This window comes from Maylandia zebra, linkage group LG5 (genome assembly GCF_041146795.1).
Source record: "Maylandia zebra isolate NMK-2024a linkage group LG5, Mzebra_GT3a, whole genome shotgun sequence".
Taxonomy (NCBI): Eukaryota; Metazoa; Chordata; class Actinopteri; order Cichliformes; family Cichlidae; genus Maylandia; species Maylandia zebra.
This window is the reverse complement of record NC_135171.1, coordinates 24,433,762-24,454,157: the sequence shown is the minus strand read 5'-3', so window position 1 is coordinate 24,454,157 and position 20,396 is coordinate 24,433,762. Positions and strand designations below refer to the sequence as shown.

The following is a 20,396-nucleotide window of genomic DNA, read 5'->3' as shown; positions in this document are numbered from 1 at the left end:
GGAAAAAAAAGATTTAAATGTGTTCAGTTATATTTTTAGTCTAATATTAAGTAGGCATGCTAAAAAAGAAGACCTAAGGTTTTACGCATCAGGAAATAATAAAAAATAAACTGGTCTTTAGCAAGTTTTACAATTAGATAAATGCAACCGCAGATGAACAACAAAACATGACATGTTACACCTTTCACTACTTAACAAAAACTAAGCCAAAATAAAGAATCAGTGATGTGAATAACTAAATACACACTTACTGCTTCCATAGGAACTAAGAGGAAGTCAACAAGCAGCAGCCACCAGGTGCTGCTGATCAAATGCTCTTAATTAACTGCACTTGATTAAAAAGTTGTCTGGAGCATTGAGGTGCGTGTTAAACACATCTGCAATGATCTTTAAGAAGCACAGATTTATTCTTCCTTAGCAAGAAGAATCTGGATTAAACATTAATCTGGGAAAGACTACAAGCCTATTTCCAAACAATTTTTACTCCATTATTTTACAATGAGAAAGATTTGGGGTAGGGGATCAGATCCAAGATGAGACCATGCAATGCTGCAAAAAAAAAAACCCAAAAGCTACATCTTAATGCTGAAGTTCATAACAATACAATTAAAAAAAAGACTGAAGTGAATTATGACTTGTTTTGGAAGATCTTCCAGGTTTGGAAGGTCTTTTTTTTCCAAAAAGAACCTAGACGCAATTGCATCTGAACAAATCACACGACTTCTGGAACAATATACTTTGGACAGATGAGCCCAACATGAAGATATGTGGCCATAATGCACAGTGCCACTTTTGGAGAAATCCAAACACAGCATATCACCATAAATATATGATACAAGCTGTCAAGCATGGTGGTGGCGGGCTGATGATTTGGTGTTTTGCAGCCACCAGACCTGCACACTTTGTAGCCCCTGAATGAATCATGAAAGGTTTCTAGTCAATTATAAGGCCATTTTCCAGACAGCTAAAGCCTGACTGAAAGTGAGTCATAAAAGAGGACAATGACGACAGAATGACGGCAGTGATACCTTAAGAGAGCTGTGCACAAACAAATGTCTGCAAATGTCAATACAAGTTGAAGGTACTGAGTCATGGGATGTACTCAGTTTTTCACAGAACTCCATGACGTCAGAGAATTTACCCTCTTTTTTTTTCCATGACTGTACATATGGCTTTACTTTTTTTTTTTTTATCTATCTGTAATTGTTATTCACTTAACTGCAACTTAAGATAATTTTACAACATTGTTACACATATTGTTTCTACCTAATCCAACACTTCGACTTTTAAATGTTCTTAGTTTGCGTTTCCTCATAGGGTAAATGAAAATAATCCTGCCACAGAGAGTAAGTTTTCAGTGTAATATATTTCATACACTCATGTGATCTATTCACTGAATGAGATTCTCTCTCCTTCAGCTCAGTGCGACCAGTGTAATGCTTGAAATAGCTGCTGGTGATAATTAACCAGCTAGCAGGTGAAAGGGTCACTTTGTGTGGGAGGGCAGAAGATGAGATAGATGGAATCAGGTTTAGATCGTCTTATTTCAGGCACACAGCTCAACCCTGTGAAATCTGTAATTGTATACTTGGAACCATGTATTGCTCTGGTTCAGTGAACATGTCAGTGGATAGACATAGCACGTAATATCATTTTCTACCTAACATATGCAAGTATGGTTGGAAATGTGTTGTGATAGGCTCATAAGTACTCTGTGTTTTAGGTGTGCATCCAGTGTTTTGGGTTTATTAGCAGCCATTAGGAGTCATTACTATTGCCAGTTGTGTGTGTGTAAGTTTGTGTGTGATACAGTATCTGTGCAGGTGGCTACAGTACATGTGTGCCACCATGTACACACTCACGCTACAAGCAAGAGTGCGAATGTTTGTGCATGTGGTCAGCTTGTCAAAGGCCCAGCGTTGCCATGGTAACATTGGGCAAAAGAACAAGAAGAACACGAAGAGACTTGGGAAAAGAGAGGGTGCACTCTCGACCACTTGGGGATTCTTACTCCTTGGCTCCATTCCTCTTTCATGATTTTCCCTCATTTCATGTCACACATATCCTCAAATCCTTCTGCGTTTCCTTCTTCATCTTTTCCCAGCCCCCATTCATTAACATTTCCAGAGCTTTTTTCTATTTAGGAAGAAATAACGCATGTACAGAAACTACCTGTCACTATGACAGGATAAATCTCACTATAGTCAATATCTTAGTAAGTAAAGGGCCAAACAACGCATGAAAAAACAAAGGAAGAGCATTCCAGTCCAAAGTCACAGAACCTCAGGGACCTGCCAGGGACATATGAGTGCAGACGCCCTCTGGTGTAACCTGGTGCCTGTCCATGAAAAGCTCTCCATGTCAGTAAAAGAATCTTAAACTGCACTCTGAAATAAACCGGAAGCCAGTGCAGCTGCGTCAAAATTTGAGTCACACGTGGAAACTCTGAGGATTTTATCAGAAGTCTGTCAGCAACATACTGAACAACCGTTCTAGGGAGGTTTTGGTAAGACTTGTGTATAGTGCACCGCAGCAATCCAATCGCAATGAAACAAAAGCATGTATCTTACAGAGACTCATATGTTCAGACACATCTCAGGAGCGATCCCTGCTGTTATTATTCATAACACGCCTCTTCAAATCTGCACATCCTCTCAACCCTATTTACATTTGACTAAAATATAAAAACATAAAACTAAATTAAAAAGCTGTTAACCTTCACTCTTAAAAAAATAGTGTGCTCAGATAATGTTAGGAAATAATGAAAAATGACTATTTACTGTATCACTGATTTTCTAGAAAGAAGTCAGACAAATAGATTATCATAGTAGTTGCAACTCATTTTTTAAATTTTACTTTATTTCGCTGTTTCAATTGACTAAGAAAAAAAGTAAAGGTAAATAATAATTTTGTGGTAATAAATTATATTGGCTGTATACATGTTGAAAAACACAGTTAATCATATCTGGGAATACAGTTCATTTTGGATCCCTATTAGCTGGCACTGAGCTGACAGCTAGTCTCCCCAGAATTTTTGCTATATAGTACCTACAGTATGTTTGACACCTACACTCACTGCTACAGAACAGCTTGTCGGGTACACTGTCTTCTTACACGCACGCACACACAGCAGCATGTAGCAACCGCATTGAAAATAATGCTTCTACCTTGGTTGCTTGATCAGCAGACACCTTCAGCTTGAGCTATTTGCTCCAAAATAGATTGACTGCAGGCTGTTCTGCGTTAAACAAGCCTGCGGCCGGGATTAGATTTCAAAGGACAGCTTGGCATTTTGACGATTTGTATTTGCCTTTATTACTGTTTTCTTCACTTGGTCCTTGTCACAGCGTGTTCATAAAGATTCTGTGTTGGCACTATAGTTAATAACGTTGACGATGCACTCCATTTAAAGCTGTCCACATGCTAACGAGGCTTTGATAGAATTCTGATTAACTGCTTTGATATCCTTTTTAAGGTTAATGATGCACAAAAGGCCTAATAAGAGAAAAGTATGTGGAGTGAAAATACTAGGAGGGCACTTTCCTCGTTTCACCAGTTCTTCCTTATGTGAAACAGCATGGTGGTGCTGCGAAATAGCACCGGTGACTCCCAGCAAGAAGGTCCTGAGTTTCAATCCACCAACTGGGGTCTGACTCAGGATACTCTGTTTTCTCCCACAATCCAAGGATATGCATGTTAGATTAACTGGTGATTTGAAATTGGTGTAAATGTGACCTGGGCAGGCTGCAGCCCAACCACAACCCTGAATTGGATATGTTAATGGATTTCCTTATCTAAACAGAAGTCTAAATAAAGAGGTTGATTTGCAGGTTTTGAAATAATTTAAGGTAAATTTGTGATTTTAGGCTAAACAACTGACTAGAATTTACCTTTATCACATCAAATGCTTTTAAAAAATTTATGCCACTGCCGCTATCAGAATTGGTACTAAAATGATTACCAAAATCAATTTTTTTGTTTCTGTAACGGTTAACCCACCAGCACGTGCAAGCCTTTTAATCAACACACAAAAACACATTATTATTGTTTGATTAAGATGCCAAATTACAGTCATTTACTTGCATATAAAAATTTGTTTTAATGGTTGAATTAATTTCTGACTTCTTGTGCCAGCTCAAATTTGGGTATAAAAAATGTGAATTCAGTCATTTTCAGTTTTTGACAGATTTTTAAAACATTTGTGTTGTCTCGTTTTTATGGCAGGGGTCCTAATAAATTTGTTAAGCACTGTATCTGCTATCAATATTTGCTTTAGAGGCTCATATTTTGAGCTCAATATTTCTGACCTTCTTGACTATCGAATATTGGATATTGATTAATTCAGGCTGAGGCATTTTTTTTTACTTATCCTTGCAGCTGTTGAGAGCCAGTGGACCCAGCTGAAAAAGTCGTCTAAAATCTCATTAATCATTAAAACCCAATCAGAAGACTGGCCCATCCTCACCTAGTAATTTGACATATCTGGTTTTTATCTAGCTGTATGTCTCACAGACACAGACAAGAGCATAAATACTTTATACAGAGTTTATGGTAAATAACAGAATTAATGCCTTTTTCTAATGACCAATGATTACATCAGGAAGACACTGCCTGTCATTGGCAAATGAGGAGATGGAACAAATGGCCTCATCTGCCCTGTCTGCTAAGTGTTTGGTAGAATAGGCTCCCAGCCAGAAGACCAAATCAAGTTAAACCTCTAAAATGACTGAACAAAATGACCAAAATGAGAAACGCACAGTGTATAAAAAATAAATGGTAACTTTTAGATCAACTAAATCATACAGAAAACAGTCACTACTCCATTTAAATGTTGTGTAATGGCTGCCTTCATAGTCCATCCACCCATCCATCCATCAATCCAAATACAGTATATTAGAGCAGTAAATACTTAACCATGTTTGTTAATTTAAATGACAGCTATTTCAACTTCAGCTTAGCTACTGGCACAACTCCTGTTCCAGCAGAAGAGTATTGCGGAGAATAAAAGGAATTTACAGCTACCTCAATAACAAAACAAGACAGCAGGAAAAGCAGTGAGTAAACAGATAATAAACAGAAGACAGCCACAAACACCGCTGCCTTGTATTCTCAGAGATTCCGCAGAGGTTTAGCTTGACGTCGGTTTCTACGAACAAGGACGCTTTCTGGCATGGGATGCCCAGTGTTGGCATGACGAGACAACTGTTGGCACACCCTGGCCTGGACATGGCTAACGACCAGCTGCCCTCTCCCTAGTCCTTGGGTGTTCCTGCAGGCAAGGACATATGCCAGAGGGAGTGCTGGCAACTTTACTTCCTTTTCCACCTGGGGCTCTCCTTAATCCAGCCCTCCTGCTCCTTCCAACTCCCTTATCATGCTCTCTCTGCAATCTTTTCCTACTTTAGTTACACCGCCTTTATTTCACCGACCCCACATTTTTTATTCACACTCTAGTCCTATCCTGCTTTGTTGTTTTGGATGACTTTCTGTTCTCATTTTATGCTGTCCCAGTCTCTTACAAGGTGCTCCACCTCCTCAGCCCACGCCTTCTTTTTTCTCTTTTCTTTTTTTCTTTTCTCTTTGCATGTAGGAGTAGATGATATCCTTGCTCGCTGCATGACTCTAACAGCCAACTGGGCTAAGGCCTGGAGGAGTGCTGGGGGGGCAGTAACACAGTCTTCCAGGGCATGATGAGGACACTTGTCACGCGAGTGTCTTTTCTCTTGTGTTTCCCTTTCTTTTTCCATCCTGATTTGCATGTATCCTTACTTTGCATTTCACTGCCTCTTCTCTACATATTGAATCCCCCTCTCTCCATATTCGTTTCTCCGTCTCATTATATTCTTTACTTGCCTCTCTACTGCAGATTTCTGACTACTGCAAAAGCACAAGGCAGTCATAATACACAGAATCAGCATCTAGTAAATATACTTTACTACTGACCCTACACCCACCACCAATACTAATAAAACCGATACTACTACAACTAATAATAATAATAATGAACAGTGTGCCTTCTTCCACAGTCTCTTTTGTCCTCTCTTCCTCCCCTTACCCAGAACCAGTTGTCGCAGATGGCTGCCCCTCCCTAAACCTGGTTCTTAACAGTTTCTTCCTGTTAAAAGGGAGTTTTCCTTCCCACTGTCGCCAAGTACTTGCTCATTGGGGAACATCTGATTGTTTGGGTTTTCTCTGCATTATTGTAAATGGCCTGCATTTGTATAGCGCTTTTCTAGTCCCTAAGGACCCCAAAGCGCTTTACACTACATTCAGTCATTCACCCATTCACACACCCATTCACACACACATTCACACACTGGCGATGGCAAGCTACATTGTAGCCACAGGGTCTTTACCTTACAATATGAAGTGCCTTGAGGTGATGGCTGTTGCGATTTGGTGCTATATAAATAAAATTGAATTGAATATTAACAGGTAATTGTGCCCTGAAATTTGCCTTGACATAGTTTGATTTCTGTTGATGCACATGCAATCATGTGTTTCAATCATGTGTTTCTCAGACTGATAACATTCCAAATATGGACTCTTGTATTACCCCGGGCATTGGCTTTGATGAGTGATTGGCAATTTATTAATTAGATTGTTTCAGTCGAATCACTGGCAAAATTCTTTGTCAACATGCTGTAACAAATACAAAAAAATATTCATGATTCACACGGGATATCTGGCCGTCTTTTTGGCAAGTAAACCGTGCTATGTTGTTGTTGTTACTGCTATATATTATACAACAATTACTATACAAATTGATGCAACTTGATAAAATATCATTGGTTTTACTGCAATTTGCCTTACGTTTGACTCTTCTAAGTATTCAATTGATGCTGCTCTCCTAAAAACTAAAATTAAATATATTATGTAAAGTGACATAGAAATACAGTGCCATGCCCGTGAAACATCAAAACACTGTCATTCTAATGTGATGACAAATCCCGTCACTGTCATCTCAGCAGCACTGTCAAGTAAATGCTGAGAAGAGAAGAGAAGAGAAGAGAAGAGAAGAGAAGAGAAGAGAAGAGAAGAGAAGAGAAGAGAAGAGAAGAGAAGAGAAGAGAAGTCTGTTGGCCATAGTTGTGCTGTGTATCTGTCTTCTCAGTTTCCCAAAATATTCCAAACATAAGAGGCTGGGTGCTTCAAGCTAAAGACATCCAAAATACTCTCCCTTCCTTTTGCGCAAACAAGCATGCAAGCATGCAATGTCCAGATGACACAAGTACTGTGAGCAACAGCTAATTATATCAAGATATCACCACTTACTAGAGAACAAGAAGAAGAAAGTTCATTTTAATTACAAACTGTTTGTTGTAGAGCGACAAGTAGACATAAACTGAATATTGTTTTTCTAAAATCTACAAATCAGCAGACACATTCTGTTGAATAAATTTATAGGAACATTGCCAACCCTTTTACGTGACATTTGTTCTCCAACATATACTTCAGAGTTTTATTTCTGTCCTCTTTTTGTTTGTACGGGAGCATTATCTACCTCTCTTGTCCCTGACCGGAATAATGACCTGAGCAGGTGGTTGAAGCTACATGAAACTGAGCTCCCAGGACACTCACACAACCATGCTAAACACACACCACTGTGCTGCGCGAATAAACACCTGTGATCTCAATACCTCCTACAATGTCACTATCCCTGAAATGACAGATGTGTGTGTCATATATATGTATGCCCCTTCACAAGTGTCTACACACAGCCTTCCTGTACATTACAGACTATGTTAATATTTCAAACACCTAATGAAAAACTAAAAGAACAAAAGGTAAAGGACAAAAAGAAAATTCCAGTCCTTTGCAGGTATTGCCACTAGGGATGATGCATGTTCTTGGAAATGACGTTTGTGTATTGATGTCATTGCCCGCAAGAGACATCCAAGGCAACCAAGATGTATTTACAGTATGCATTAATGAATACTTTGAAAACATGAATGCAAGCCAGATCAATGAGCATGTGCGACTGTCCATGTGCAGGGTTTCATTGTGTAAGTGCGTACGAACTTCCTCCCTTGAGTAAGAGGCTTTTCCACTTTATACAGCAATCTGTATGTGCTGACAGATGAACCAGAGCTATACCAGTGGCTGTATTATGACGCCAGAGAGGCAATAGGGGGACTGATATGAGTATCAAAGCCTGCCTCTTTGCCTTTGTGTGGTGGCCATCAAAGACTTCCATAGCTATCCTGGCTTCCCACAGGATTGGCCTCTTATATAAGAACACACCAGCCAGCATACTGCAGGCCTGGAGTGGTGCTGAGGGAGTGGGGGCGGCTGGGGGAGGCAAAGAAGGATGGACTAAATATTCCTCAGAAAAGCTTCCTGCTGTATCTTGCTTTGTGAATTCACTTCATTCCTTAATTACATTGTACTTCACACCATACTTTATCTTTCCTTTTATTCATTCTCAAATAACACAACATATGTTATTTTTATACTATTTATATGTTATATTCTGTACTATAATTGTACATTTATATACCGTGCATTTATCTAAGTCTACATAAAGATATAGATGTATAAATGTAGTCTTAGCTACAGTAAGTTGTAGGCAGACAGACGATCCTGTATTTACACAAGCTGGCAAGTTACGAACTTAAAGGTATGTAAGTTAGTATCATTAAGTTTGATTTGTCTTTCAATGCGTGAGGTCACGTCTTGCGAATGAAAAGATCTGGAAAGAAGTAAATGTACTGCTTAATCCCCAGTGTATAAGCTGTGCTCTGCCAGTGCTTAATTCCATTGAGCTAAGCAGCTATAGAAGTACAATAGCCTGATCTAATGCTGCAAAGCATTTCTCCAGATTTTTCTAAGGGATAACATCTTGTAACTGTGGTACATCTTAGTAGAAATATGCTGTGGGAAAAGGAAACTAAGTCAACCTCACTCTCATTGTTTACTACTGTATGTGACAAGAAATATTCACCCGCATTTGAAGACTTGCTGTTTTCCCCCCCCTCTTAGTTACTGTGACAGGATTGAGGTCTCAGTCTCCTCTTAAGTTTGTTTGTTTTTTTGTCTGGTCTGCCTGCTTTGGCCTTTCTTGCCCATTTACTGTACTGTAATTTGCATGACCCACTAGTGCATCTTCCACAATGTATCAAGTATACTCATCCTAAATTGTAGTTATATGCAAAGCTATGAGAAAATATGCAATCCTCTCATGTGAGGGCTTTTAATTAATCATGGTTTTTTTTTCAGAGTGGTAATCACAATTCTAGCAAATATTGACAGGTTTGGACTAATTTACCTCATCAGTTTGTGCTGAAAGAAAACAAACCGTAATCTGTTCAGAACACACAGTATTAAACTGGAACCACAAGAATGTCCTGTTCCTATGTAATTGAAAGTTTTTCTAAAACTAAAGCTCCATTACATTTGACAGTGATTATAAAAAAACACACACACACAAACAAACAGTTAACAATGTCAGAAACTTTACAGTGCTTAAAATTGGAAATGACCTGATTTTGATTCAGTCTAACTCAGTCTCAAGCCTGCTTAGATTACGCTTAAGTGGTCTTAATTACAACACAGGTTTGGGTCCTGGTCAAATGCAGTATCATTATTTGGTATTTGAGAAGTGGAGTTAATGTGGAAATGTAATACTTACTGAGCAAATCAAAGGACCATTTATATACTGAGTGCAGATTGAAATGCAGCCTGTGGCTGTGACAAAAAAGAAATATTCATTTGCCATTTGCACACGAGTGACATCTCATTCTTACTCTGTAGGATTTAATATAATGTTGGCCCACCCTTTGCTGCTATAACAACTTCAACTCTTCTGGGAAGGATTTCCACAAGGTTTCAGAGTGCATTTATGGGAATTTTTGATCATTTTTCCAGAAGAGCATTTGTGAGGTCAGACAGTGATGTTGGATAAGAAGGCCTGGCTCGCTGTCTCAAATCCCAAAGGTGCTTTATGGGGTTGAGGTCAAGACTTTGCGCTGGCCAAACTTGCTCCTCTATGTCTTTATGGACCTTGCTTTGTGCACTGGTGTTGAAACAGGAAGGGACCTTCCTCAAACTGTTCCCAATAATAAGTTGGAGGATGAAATTGTCCAAAATATCTTGGTATGCTGAAACTTTAAGATGATCTCTGGAACTAAGGGGTCGACCCCATCTCCTGAAAAACATCCCCACACCATAATCCCCTCTCCACCAAACTTTATACTTGGAACAATGCCGTCAGACAAGTACTGCTCTTCTGGCAACTGCCAAACCCAGACACATCTGTAGTATTACCAGACAGAGAAACTTGATTCGTCACTCCAGAGAACCAATCCCACCAGACCCTTTGCATTGGGCTTGATGATGTGAGGCTTGGATGCAGCTTCTCGTCATGGAAACACATTCCATAAAGCTCTCTACGCAATGTTCTTGAGCTAATCTGAAGGCTACATGAGGTTTGAAGGTTTGTAGTGACTGACTCTGCAGAAAGTTGGTGACCATCCACTGATCCATTTTACATGGTCTACCACTTCATGGTTGGGTCACTGTCATTCCCAATCTCCTCCACTTTGTTATAATACCACTAACAGCTGACTATTTAGTAGCGAGGAAATTTAATGCCTAGACTTGTTGCTCAGGTGGCATCCCATCACAGTAACATGCTGGAATTCACTGATATACTGAGAGCGACCCATTCCTTCACTTTGTAGAAGCAGTCTGCATGGCCAGGTGATTGGTTTTATACACCTGTGACCATGGAAGTGATTGTATCACCTGAATTCAACAACTTGGATGGATGAGTGAATACTTTTGGCAATATAGTTCAATACTGTAAACTAGTATTAAAGGGACACAAGCAGATCTCTGTACTACTTGGCATTATGATAAGAAGGGTAATTGTATGGCAAAAATGACTGAATTCAATCTACTGTCTATCAGTAAATTTTACAAATAAAAAAAATGAAAAGTTGAAATGATAGTAGACACAGGTGACCAACCAAAATCATTCTGGTAGCATGTTTTGCACTCAAAGCTATCTTTGCAAAAGATCTACGCAGTTTTTTAGAGCTATCTAAATAAATTGTAAGAGAGATAACCATTTATTATCAACGCTCTAAGAGACAGAAAAATGCACATGTAGAAACTATACTCTAAAATAAGTTTTTAAAAACATTTTCCCCCCCTCTAAGGTTTATACCTAAAGTTTCACAGCATTAAAGGCTCATTATTGAGTAAATCCTTAGTACAGCCAGGCAGCATCTGTGCTTAATCACTTGAACAAATGCTATAACTCCCATTAGTACACCTACCTTCATCTTTAATTTAATAATGAAACTCCATTGTGTGTTCACGTGATCAAAAACATGACTGCCACATATGTTTACTGGTTCAGTTTTTGATCGGTTCTTTGGGTAGCAGGGGAAGGACAAACACTAGCTTTAATGTTGCAAAATTCTCTCATAGATTTCCATTCAGGACCCATGTCCCTGCACTTACAATGTCTCCGAAAGTGAAAGCACAGTATTTGTGCCTTGAAAGGTAGGAAGTGAAATCTGTTGGATTCTTCGTTCATAGATGTCCTAATTGCTCAGCTCACTGTTCCATAAGGGCATTTGTCAGTTGGTCAACCATCAATGAATAGACTCTACAGGAGTTTACAAGGATGGTGACAAATAGATCGGCACAAACAGTGTGTGTGTGTGTGTGTGTGTGTGTGTGTGTGTGTGTGTGTGTGTGTGTGTGTGTGTGTGTGTGTGTGTCTGTGTGCAGGTGAGTCTACATGCCAGGAAATGGATTACTCAGGCATGTTGTTCCAACAGGCTGAAGACATGCTAATCTTGGCAATCATTGCTTTTAGATTGTTTAACCAAGCGCTTTATCATGCAAATAATGTTTCAGACCTGTGTCCTGGACAAGATTTCCATGCAGACTAGTCACATTTTCTGTGATTAGAATACGAAACAGCATGAGTGTGTTTCTCCATATATCTATGTATTTCTTATTGAATGCAGGTCTAATTGGCTTAGAGAAAATGTCTCCTTGCTGCATTCACTATAGACAGGAGAACATCTCCAGCACTTAGACAGATTGGATTCAATTACAGTCTGCTATGCTCTGAATATCAGATAAGACAAAATTACACAACCGTTCTCAAGGTGACAAGTTGAGTGAATGCCTAATGAATCTAAAGCAGCAGCCAAGGACACTGCCTGCCTGCTTAGCCAAAAAGAAAGCACTGCAGAGCTGTCTCGCTGTTTCAGGGTTGCTCCCATCATATGGTGTCACTGTTTACACAGAGTAAGCTGAAATCTAAGAAGCTAACCCAGGATAATATAGGTTTATCTTCTCTGAGTGTAGTACAGTACAATAGCCCAAATATTGGTTCACGGAGAGCATCAAGCATGAATTGGTATTTAAAAGTGACAGATAAGTTATTCAAATATTCACTTAACTTTATACTTATACATTAACTGTGTTCTCTAAGACTTACCAGTATCTTTGTGGTATAGGCGCTGTTAATTGAGATGGAATTGACAAGTAAATCCAATGACTTGGGTGGCAGGACTCCAGGATCTGGTATCTCTTTGTAATGTACATCACCAACGTATAACTGCACAGCTGTCATGCGGTTGGTGGTTAGCGTGCCTGTCTTGTCAGAACAGATGGCTGTAGCGTTGCCCATTGTTTCACATGCATCCAAGTGACGCACCAGGTTGTTGTCTTTCATCATTTTCTGTTGGTAGAAAACAATGTGGTCCATTTTAAAGTATTTTTTTTTCAATAAAGTGCCTATCCCGAGCCTCACACTGCTTAACTTTCAGTGGCAAAAATGGCCACCGTACATGTCGGTACATATAACATTTTAATTTGATTCATGTCATTCAAAAAAAATGTAATTCTTTGCACAGTCAGACTTAATTGAATTATTTACATATTTGCCGCTGTGAATAAAATAAGCACATTAACACAGCTGGGAGAATTAATTGCCCTGAATCCTCAAGTATGCATGCAAGTCTCATCTCTGTGAAAGGTGCACACATTTGCATATGCAAAGACAAAGAAAAACAACAATATCTAACTACATAACAAATCTATTAATGACAAATGTGAGACCATGGAGTCTTACAATGCTTAAAAGTTACCTTACCTTAACAGAATAAGCCAAGGAGATGGTGACAGCCAGCGGCAGTCCCTCTGGGACAGCCACCACCAAAACAGTTACACCAATGATGAAGAACTTGACAAAGTACTGGATGTAGATAGGAGTGCACTCAGGCATCCAAGGGTGCTTCTGCATCACAAAGTTGTCAATGGCAAAGTACAGGACCAGGATGATGACTGTAATGGCTGACATGAGCAAACCTGGTGAAAAGTACGGCGAGTATTAACTGAGGAAAGGAATGGCAAAGTGAGGCATGTAATCAAACAAAACTATAGAGGGGAACAGTTTGATACAGGAGTCTAAGCAGAGAATCGCTTTTCTACACTTTACTGATGACTGTGGACAAATCCGGTTACTCAGTTTGCTTACTCGATCCATCAGTGCGGCATGTGGTGAGCAGCTCAAGTCCTTCCTAGTGCCAAGCGCTTTATGATGACTCCACAGAGAATGGCCACACACGGGACTTAACTCAGTGTGTTGTTGCTGTGAGTTGCCTAAAATCTGAGTTGACTAAATTCATAGATAAAATAATTTATCAAAGGAATAATATATGTTATATTAATGTGTATCAGTGTCAGGAAAACTCTGACTGATCAGTGAGGTCTAGCTAGGTGAGCAAGCTACCCTCCCTTTTCCAGTGCTCAATTTTCACTCAGTAATCACTGTTAAGCTAAACTCTGTGTGGCAAACACATAGTGAAACACAGGTTTGACAGCCAAAGCACCTTATTGCCAGATCTGACAAGCTGTTATTGCCAGGAACTAAAAGGGTGGTTCCAAAATCTATGACATTTTTATTACTTTAAACTGCCTGCTGCTGAAAAAAACTGAAATGATAAATATGCTGGTTAAGATGAATTACCTGAATGCAGGAACTGCAAGATGATAAATGTTCAAAAAACAAAAAAGCTAGGGTAGGAAAAAGCTGTAACTTAAACCTAACTGAATAATGGAGATGGATTTCATTCATGCACCTATGGGAGGGGAACGTAATTATGTTGTAGGAGTTGTAATTTTTCCAACTTTAATAAACTTTTTTTTTATTCTGGTACACTAACTCAGCTGAGTCACAGTTTTAAAAAAAAAGTCTATATTGCAATTACAGCATTTCATGCTGCTTACACTCAGAAATATTTATGCTGAAAATGCTGACTTTAAGTAATTTGATTGCATGAAAAATCTCCATGCAATTTAGTTACATGAGTAAAATGTAAAACAATAATTTTAATTTGGTCAAATCTGGTCAAAATAAATTAACTTGACTGGTAAACACTGATGTTATACCAAACATATTTCCCTTAATGAAAATGGAATTTTCCATAATGACAGTTATACGAATAAATAAACCTTTAACTTTATATATTTCAGTTGCATTTTACTCAAACTTATTGCTTCATATTTATGAGGGTTGAGAACATTTTTGTGGATCCCTTCAGCCCTTCAGCCCTCCAGCCTAGCCTTGGCTACTGGTTCTTTAATTCCCCCATTCCTAAAAGAACATTTACTTATGATTGGTCAATACTGGGAATCATACTGAGGCGTGGTATGCCCTGTTTGTCAGCATAAACATTTAATGAAATAAATAAAAACAGTTGGATGACTCCATTTGGTACACCGTTTGTCCTCATTGCCTGCTTGGGCTGACATAATATTTTCATGACTGATACATCTAATATATCTTTATCAAAACGAGCCCCTTTTAATAGGCATGTGCTGAAAAGCTTACTGAAGTGGAAAATGTATGCTGTCAGAAACATTGATGGTATCATAGCTGGTAAAACTGTATTCCTGAGAACTGTATATCTCCATGCATAGTTGACTGTTTGTATGTTGGAGTACATTAAAATACTAATTATATGGTGCTTGTCATGCAAGAACATATACATAAATTGATCAAGAAAACCACAGTTTTGGGGCAGCTTGTCGCAAACATAATTAAGAGCATTGGATCATTTTCTATGTACTGAAGGCTGTGCATTTGGCTCACATATTTATATATGTTTACATGCTTATCTCATTATTATAAACTTTGGGCATGTTTTAATGGCCATAACTATCTAATTATGAAAGTTAAATGTTAATAAAAGCAACTATTTGCAGTCTTTATTCTTTCTCAGCTTGTTAAAGGAGGACAGCTAATAGCTACATTTTGGGTGTGGCTTTTTAAGACACACAGATGCTGAAGTTCCAGTATTTTCCCCAATATGCCACATGATCTTACAAGCACTGCTTGTATGCTAATCCATCCTTGGTATTTCACTGTTCTGACACAGTGTCCTCATTCCATCACTCAGGCCAACAGTTTGATGTAACAGCACACTGTAGAAACAGGGACTTCTTGAAGCTGTAAACCTTCAACTCTTTACAAGGAGAAATAAGAACTAGAGCACACTGGAAGCTGTGTTTACTTAACTTCCTAAACAGCTTTTAAGGACAGAAGCACCATTTGTACACTCAAGCTTTCGAGGCCTGTATGTTATCAACATAATTAATACTTCCCAACAATCTGCCCACTTGTGGATTACCTTTGCACTGCAGGCAGTAACAGATTTGAATCCCTACTCAAAATGGCTGGCCCAATATAGTGAGCTGATTGTGTAAAGGGAAATCTCATTTATTTTGATGAAGCTGGAACTAAAACATTTATGCAGTCACTTGTTACCCAAGCAGGCCTGTCGTGGTATATGAATGTCTGGGAGAAAAATCAAACAGTTATTTAAAAACAGGTATTATTTGGTGCACTAAAGGTTAAAGATTTCTGAGAAAACGCGGCAGATTAAGAAAAGCAAATTACGATATTCACACTGGTCCTGTTTTCTCGATGTGTTACCTTCATTTGAAAGGACTCACATGCTGCAAATGTGCCTCACATCAGCTCCTCAGTGGCCTAAACCCTACCCTAAATTATATTAGAAACAACATTTTATGATATTGTGTGTAACATTGCAAAACTGGGCGACCAGCATGACAAAATCTCTGTTTCTACTAGTACAATGATTCAGCAGTTTCTCAAGGGCAGAGGGGAAAAACAAAACAAAACACTGAACACACTCTTCCAGAGCTCTGTAATTCAGATACCTTAGGTTTCTTCTAAACTCCTTTGATTGCTTCAAACAAATAAAAAGCAGTCTTATCTGTGCAACTTTGATGGACAGGATGATGGTTTAGTGCCTCTTTTTTCCCCGGATCTATCTGCGTGACTGAATGATAGACTTGTCTGTGTGCAATTTGTTGTACCTGCTTTGCCAATCTGGACAGCCAGTTTGGTCAGCTTCCCTTGCAGCACAGACTTCTCTTTCTTCGGAGCTGACACTTTCTTCCTCTCTTTCTCATCAGCCTCTCCACCTTCAGCACTCTTTAGAGGCTGCATCTCCATGGCAGCTGCTCCATCCTGCTTCTTCACTGTAAACACAACAATAAAAAAACAACAAAAAACAGACAGCACCAGTGTTAGATAAGGAGATTAGACCAATAAAATGAGGAGGAAGAGGGACTTCACTTAACACCCAGGTGTGCTACTCGCACCAGTACCATTCGGCACAGGCAAACAGTTTAGACTTAAAACCAAGAAAAAATAACTACATCCAATGACATTTTGCTTGGCTCTGACCATCTTACTGTATGATGTGTAAGAAAACTAAAACATGTTGCACTTTTATAGCATATAACATAGTATAAGAGACACACTTATTCTTCCCATCGTTCATCAAAAAAACATATTTACCGTAAATTATTCATACATTAACTATCTTAAAATCTAGACCTTCAGAGTATTTAGAAGTCTGCTGATCATTTCAGGATCATTTATACCATGTGAAAATTACACTTCCTGTACTGTATATAAAAATACAAAATAATAGTGAGGAAGAGCACAATTTGAAGTCAAGAAAAAAGTAAAAGATAAACTACATAAACATGAGAAGTAAATATCTTCTTTTTAGCGTAAAACTCACTGAAGGTTTAATTCAAGTCTTTGCCTTCACACCATGCAAACAAAATGACTTAAATCTAAAATCGTAATTTTTGATCGCTTCATTAAATGATAGAAAAACTTATTTTCAGATATTACAGTCATTGTTTCTCAGGATGAATTGTAATTGCTGATATTTGGGTTGTTGTTTCAGGTAATGTGAACAATTCAAAATCAGTGTATTAGGCTTTTATCTACAAAATGGGCATAAAACTGCTCAAGTCTTTAATTGTGTTTTCTTTTTCCCCCCCACTGAGAACAATTTGTAGACATGCTCCTAGTGATATGATGTACTTGATTGCCAGAAATATATCTTGGGCCTAATCAGTTGAGTAATGTTCAAACTCATGATAGTTGGCAGTAGTGTTGAAACCCAGTGAAAAAAGGGTCTTTTCTAGCAAAATAATCAGTTAACGTATCTGAAATTTTGAAAAGTGTGTTTTTAATAATCACGTAAGACGGTATAATCAGTAGGACTATACATTTAACTGAAATAATGCATATGGAGTAGACTGGAACACAAAGATAACACAGTGAAAGTAAAATGAATTCAACTCAAAGGGGCTGTTAAAGACTGTTGTCTAAGACATATTTTGGCCCATGTAAAATATATATATGCAATTTCTACTCCCACTTAAAGTGTATTTGATATTTTATGTACGTTATGAAATTTTATGATTTGATAAATGCAAAGTCCTCTGTGTGTGTCTGTGTACGTGTGGGGGGGGGGGGGGGGGACCTCTTAGGCAGTAAAACCAGTCCACGATTACCTTACCCCATCTCTTGTGCTCTCCCCTTGAAAAGACACATTAAGTGAACCTCTCTGTTAATGTAAGCCATTACCAAGAATCATTTCAGCCCAGTTTCCCAATCACAATGAGGCATTTGTTTGATGGTCATAAAAAAACTTTTAATGTTGAGCATTTGTCATACTCTCCGGTTGCGCATTTTGTTTTTTTCACCCCCTCGACACAAGACAGAGTATATCGCCCGTATCCAGGTGGATTCAGGAGAAGAGCATTACTTAAAATTAAAACACTCTTGACTAAAGTCCATCTTCTGAAAGAGACTGTTTGTTCTTTAAATAGCGTTCTAGCAATAATTATCATCGTAATCATACCACACCCCACAGTTTTACTATAGGAAAGTATTAATTTGTGCCTATTCTTTGAAGATAGGGATTTTCTTCAGCTTGTGTCTATTATTCTATATAACCATGCTTTTATTATATTTGCCATGAAATCAAGGCTTGCAGATACCCATATTGTCAAGAAGCATAAAATAGTATATACTATACACATCGCCTTCACTAATAAATGCTTACATTACATTAAGGGGTGTAGAGTAAGGTCATGTTAACAATCCATTACAATTTGGCTTACATCCACCAAAATCTTCAAGGTCAACTTAATGATTTATTGGTCGAAAATTGACTAAAAACATTATAACTTAGAAACTATGACTCTTAAAAGTGTGGTGTGTACAGTATATCAACATGTAGAAAGCACCATATCAAGATTTAATAAATCATGTCACATTTCACCTCTGACCTTTACTTCAAGGTCAATAGATTGATCTAAAGGTCAAAGTGACAATAATCCTATGAAGAGCTAATAAATTACTGCCATTGTTTTCATTGACACCATATAAGGAATGATATATGAGGATTCTAAAATCACAATACTTCAGGACCCCCGACCTCATCTTCAAGGTCAAAAAAGGTCAATCTTTCATAAAATGTCTTTGATCTTTAAAAATATGCTTAAAATCTTACTGCCTTAAATTATACTGTTATATTGGGATTCTAAATATCATATTAAGATTAAGAATTGCCCAAAGTACATTATTTTTACTGCACTACAAACTTCTTGAAGTAAGTTTAAAAAGAACAAAGAAAGCAAATAGAATATATGTAAAATAAAAGACTGCTTTCTTAAACATGGATACCGCCTCGTGTGAGCTGGCTTGGCATTGGTTTGTACTCTCTGAATGCTTCTTGTTTACTCATGAAACAGTCTTCTTTGAGTTATTTTCCACATATTTCCTATATTTATGGAAAGATTAACAAAGTTTAACAATATAATAATTAATCATTTCTATTATATGTTGTCACACCTTTATTGACATCATCAAATAAGCATGTGACAAGCAGCTACTACATCATTACTAAATCAATCAGCAGAGCTAAGGTTAACATACCTCTAATGAAACCTTTGTATGAAAAATCTGAGAGCAGTAGCAGCTTGTTTTTTGTTTAATATTTTCGAGAAATTAATTGCCTAGTGGTTTGTGACTGTCAGCCACATTACACTATTTGAAGAAATCCCTATGGTGTTTGTGTTATGTGCTTTCTTTCCAAAGTCTAACCTGATATAATATAAATCAGCATTACCCACACCCCTACAGAGACCAAACAATAAATAAAAATGAAAGAGGATCCCTTTAATCTGACACCAATTTAAATCAAATTCTGTAAGGAAAACTTTATTATAGAGAGGACACTTGTCGGTGTCCCTGGATAAAAGGCGACTTGGCTAAGGCTGACAGGGGATAGTTGAGGGACAGGTTGCTATTTTCTCAGAAAGACCAAGATGAGCCAACAAAACAACAAGAAGAACAGAACAACAGACCAGGGACGACACAGCAGTGACAGACAGTGGGAAAGAGCGGGATGTCTAACATAATTTGACTGTGGGTAAAACCTGGGTCAAATAAAAGGTCTAATTCCTTCCAACACATACAGTGTCTGGGATTGGCTTCAGCCTGCAATAGACTTCAGTCACAAAAATGAGCAGAATCCAGTCTGAATTAGCACTGCACAACGCTTAAAGAGACCATTATTAAGAACAATCTGGGCTGATAAAAATAAAGTAACCTGCATTTGACCCAGAGCTTACGCTACACACCATAAAAGGGAAGAGATGAGAAGAGGAAAAGGAAGGAGGAGGAGGGGGAGGAAGAGGAGAGAGTGAAAGATATGGTTTGGTTACCTTTAATCTGGTTGCTCTCCATATTGCCATCTTGCATTTTACCTATGATGGAGACATACAAGACAACAACAACAAAAATAACCAAGGCAGACAGGTCAACAAATTATCACCACAGAGACAGCACAAACAATGAGAACCAAAATTCACAAACAGGGAGACAGGAAAATGACTTTTAATACATCTCTGTGACAGTCACATAGAAAGGCTTGTGATAAGCAAGTGATGCAACTAGTAGCTACAACAGCTGACAAGGAGTTAGAAAGACTAAAACGTACTAAACGGGTTATTCTAACAGATCACTG

The 20,396-nt window shown here is 38.2% G+C and overlaps 1 protein-coding gene across 15 annotated transcripts in view; it reads right to left on the bottom strand.

Moving 5' to 3' along the window:
* Positions 1-20,396, bottom strand: part of atp2b2 (ATPase plasma membrane Ca2+ transporting 2) — a 128,457-nt gene that overhangs the window by 19,998 nt on the left and 88,063 nt on the right. For 13 of the 15 annotated variants that reach the window (XM_024802529.2, XM_024802528.2, XM_076884074.1 and 10 more), the window contains 4 exons: positions 20,095-20,136; positions 16,372-16,536; positions 13,121-13,335; positions 12,464-12,706 (listed from right to left, as the gene is read on the bottom strand). In XM_024802529.2, coding sequence (XP_024658297.1) covers positions 12,464-12,706; positions 13,121-13,335; positions 16,372-16,536; positions 20,095-20,136 — 665 coding nt within the window. The remainder of the gene's footprint in view (positions 1-12,463; positions 12,707-13,120; positions 13,336-16,371; positions 16,537-20,094; positions 20,137-20,396) is intronic. The other 2 variants (XM_014412940.3, XM_023154969.3) reach the window with 1 other exon arrangement.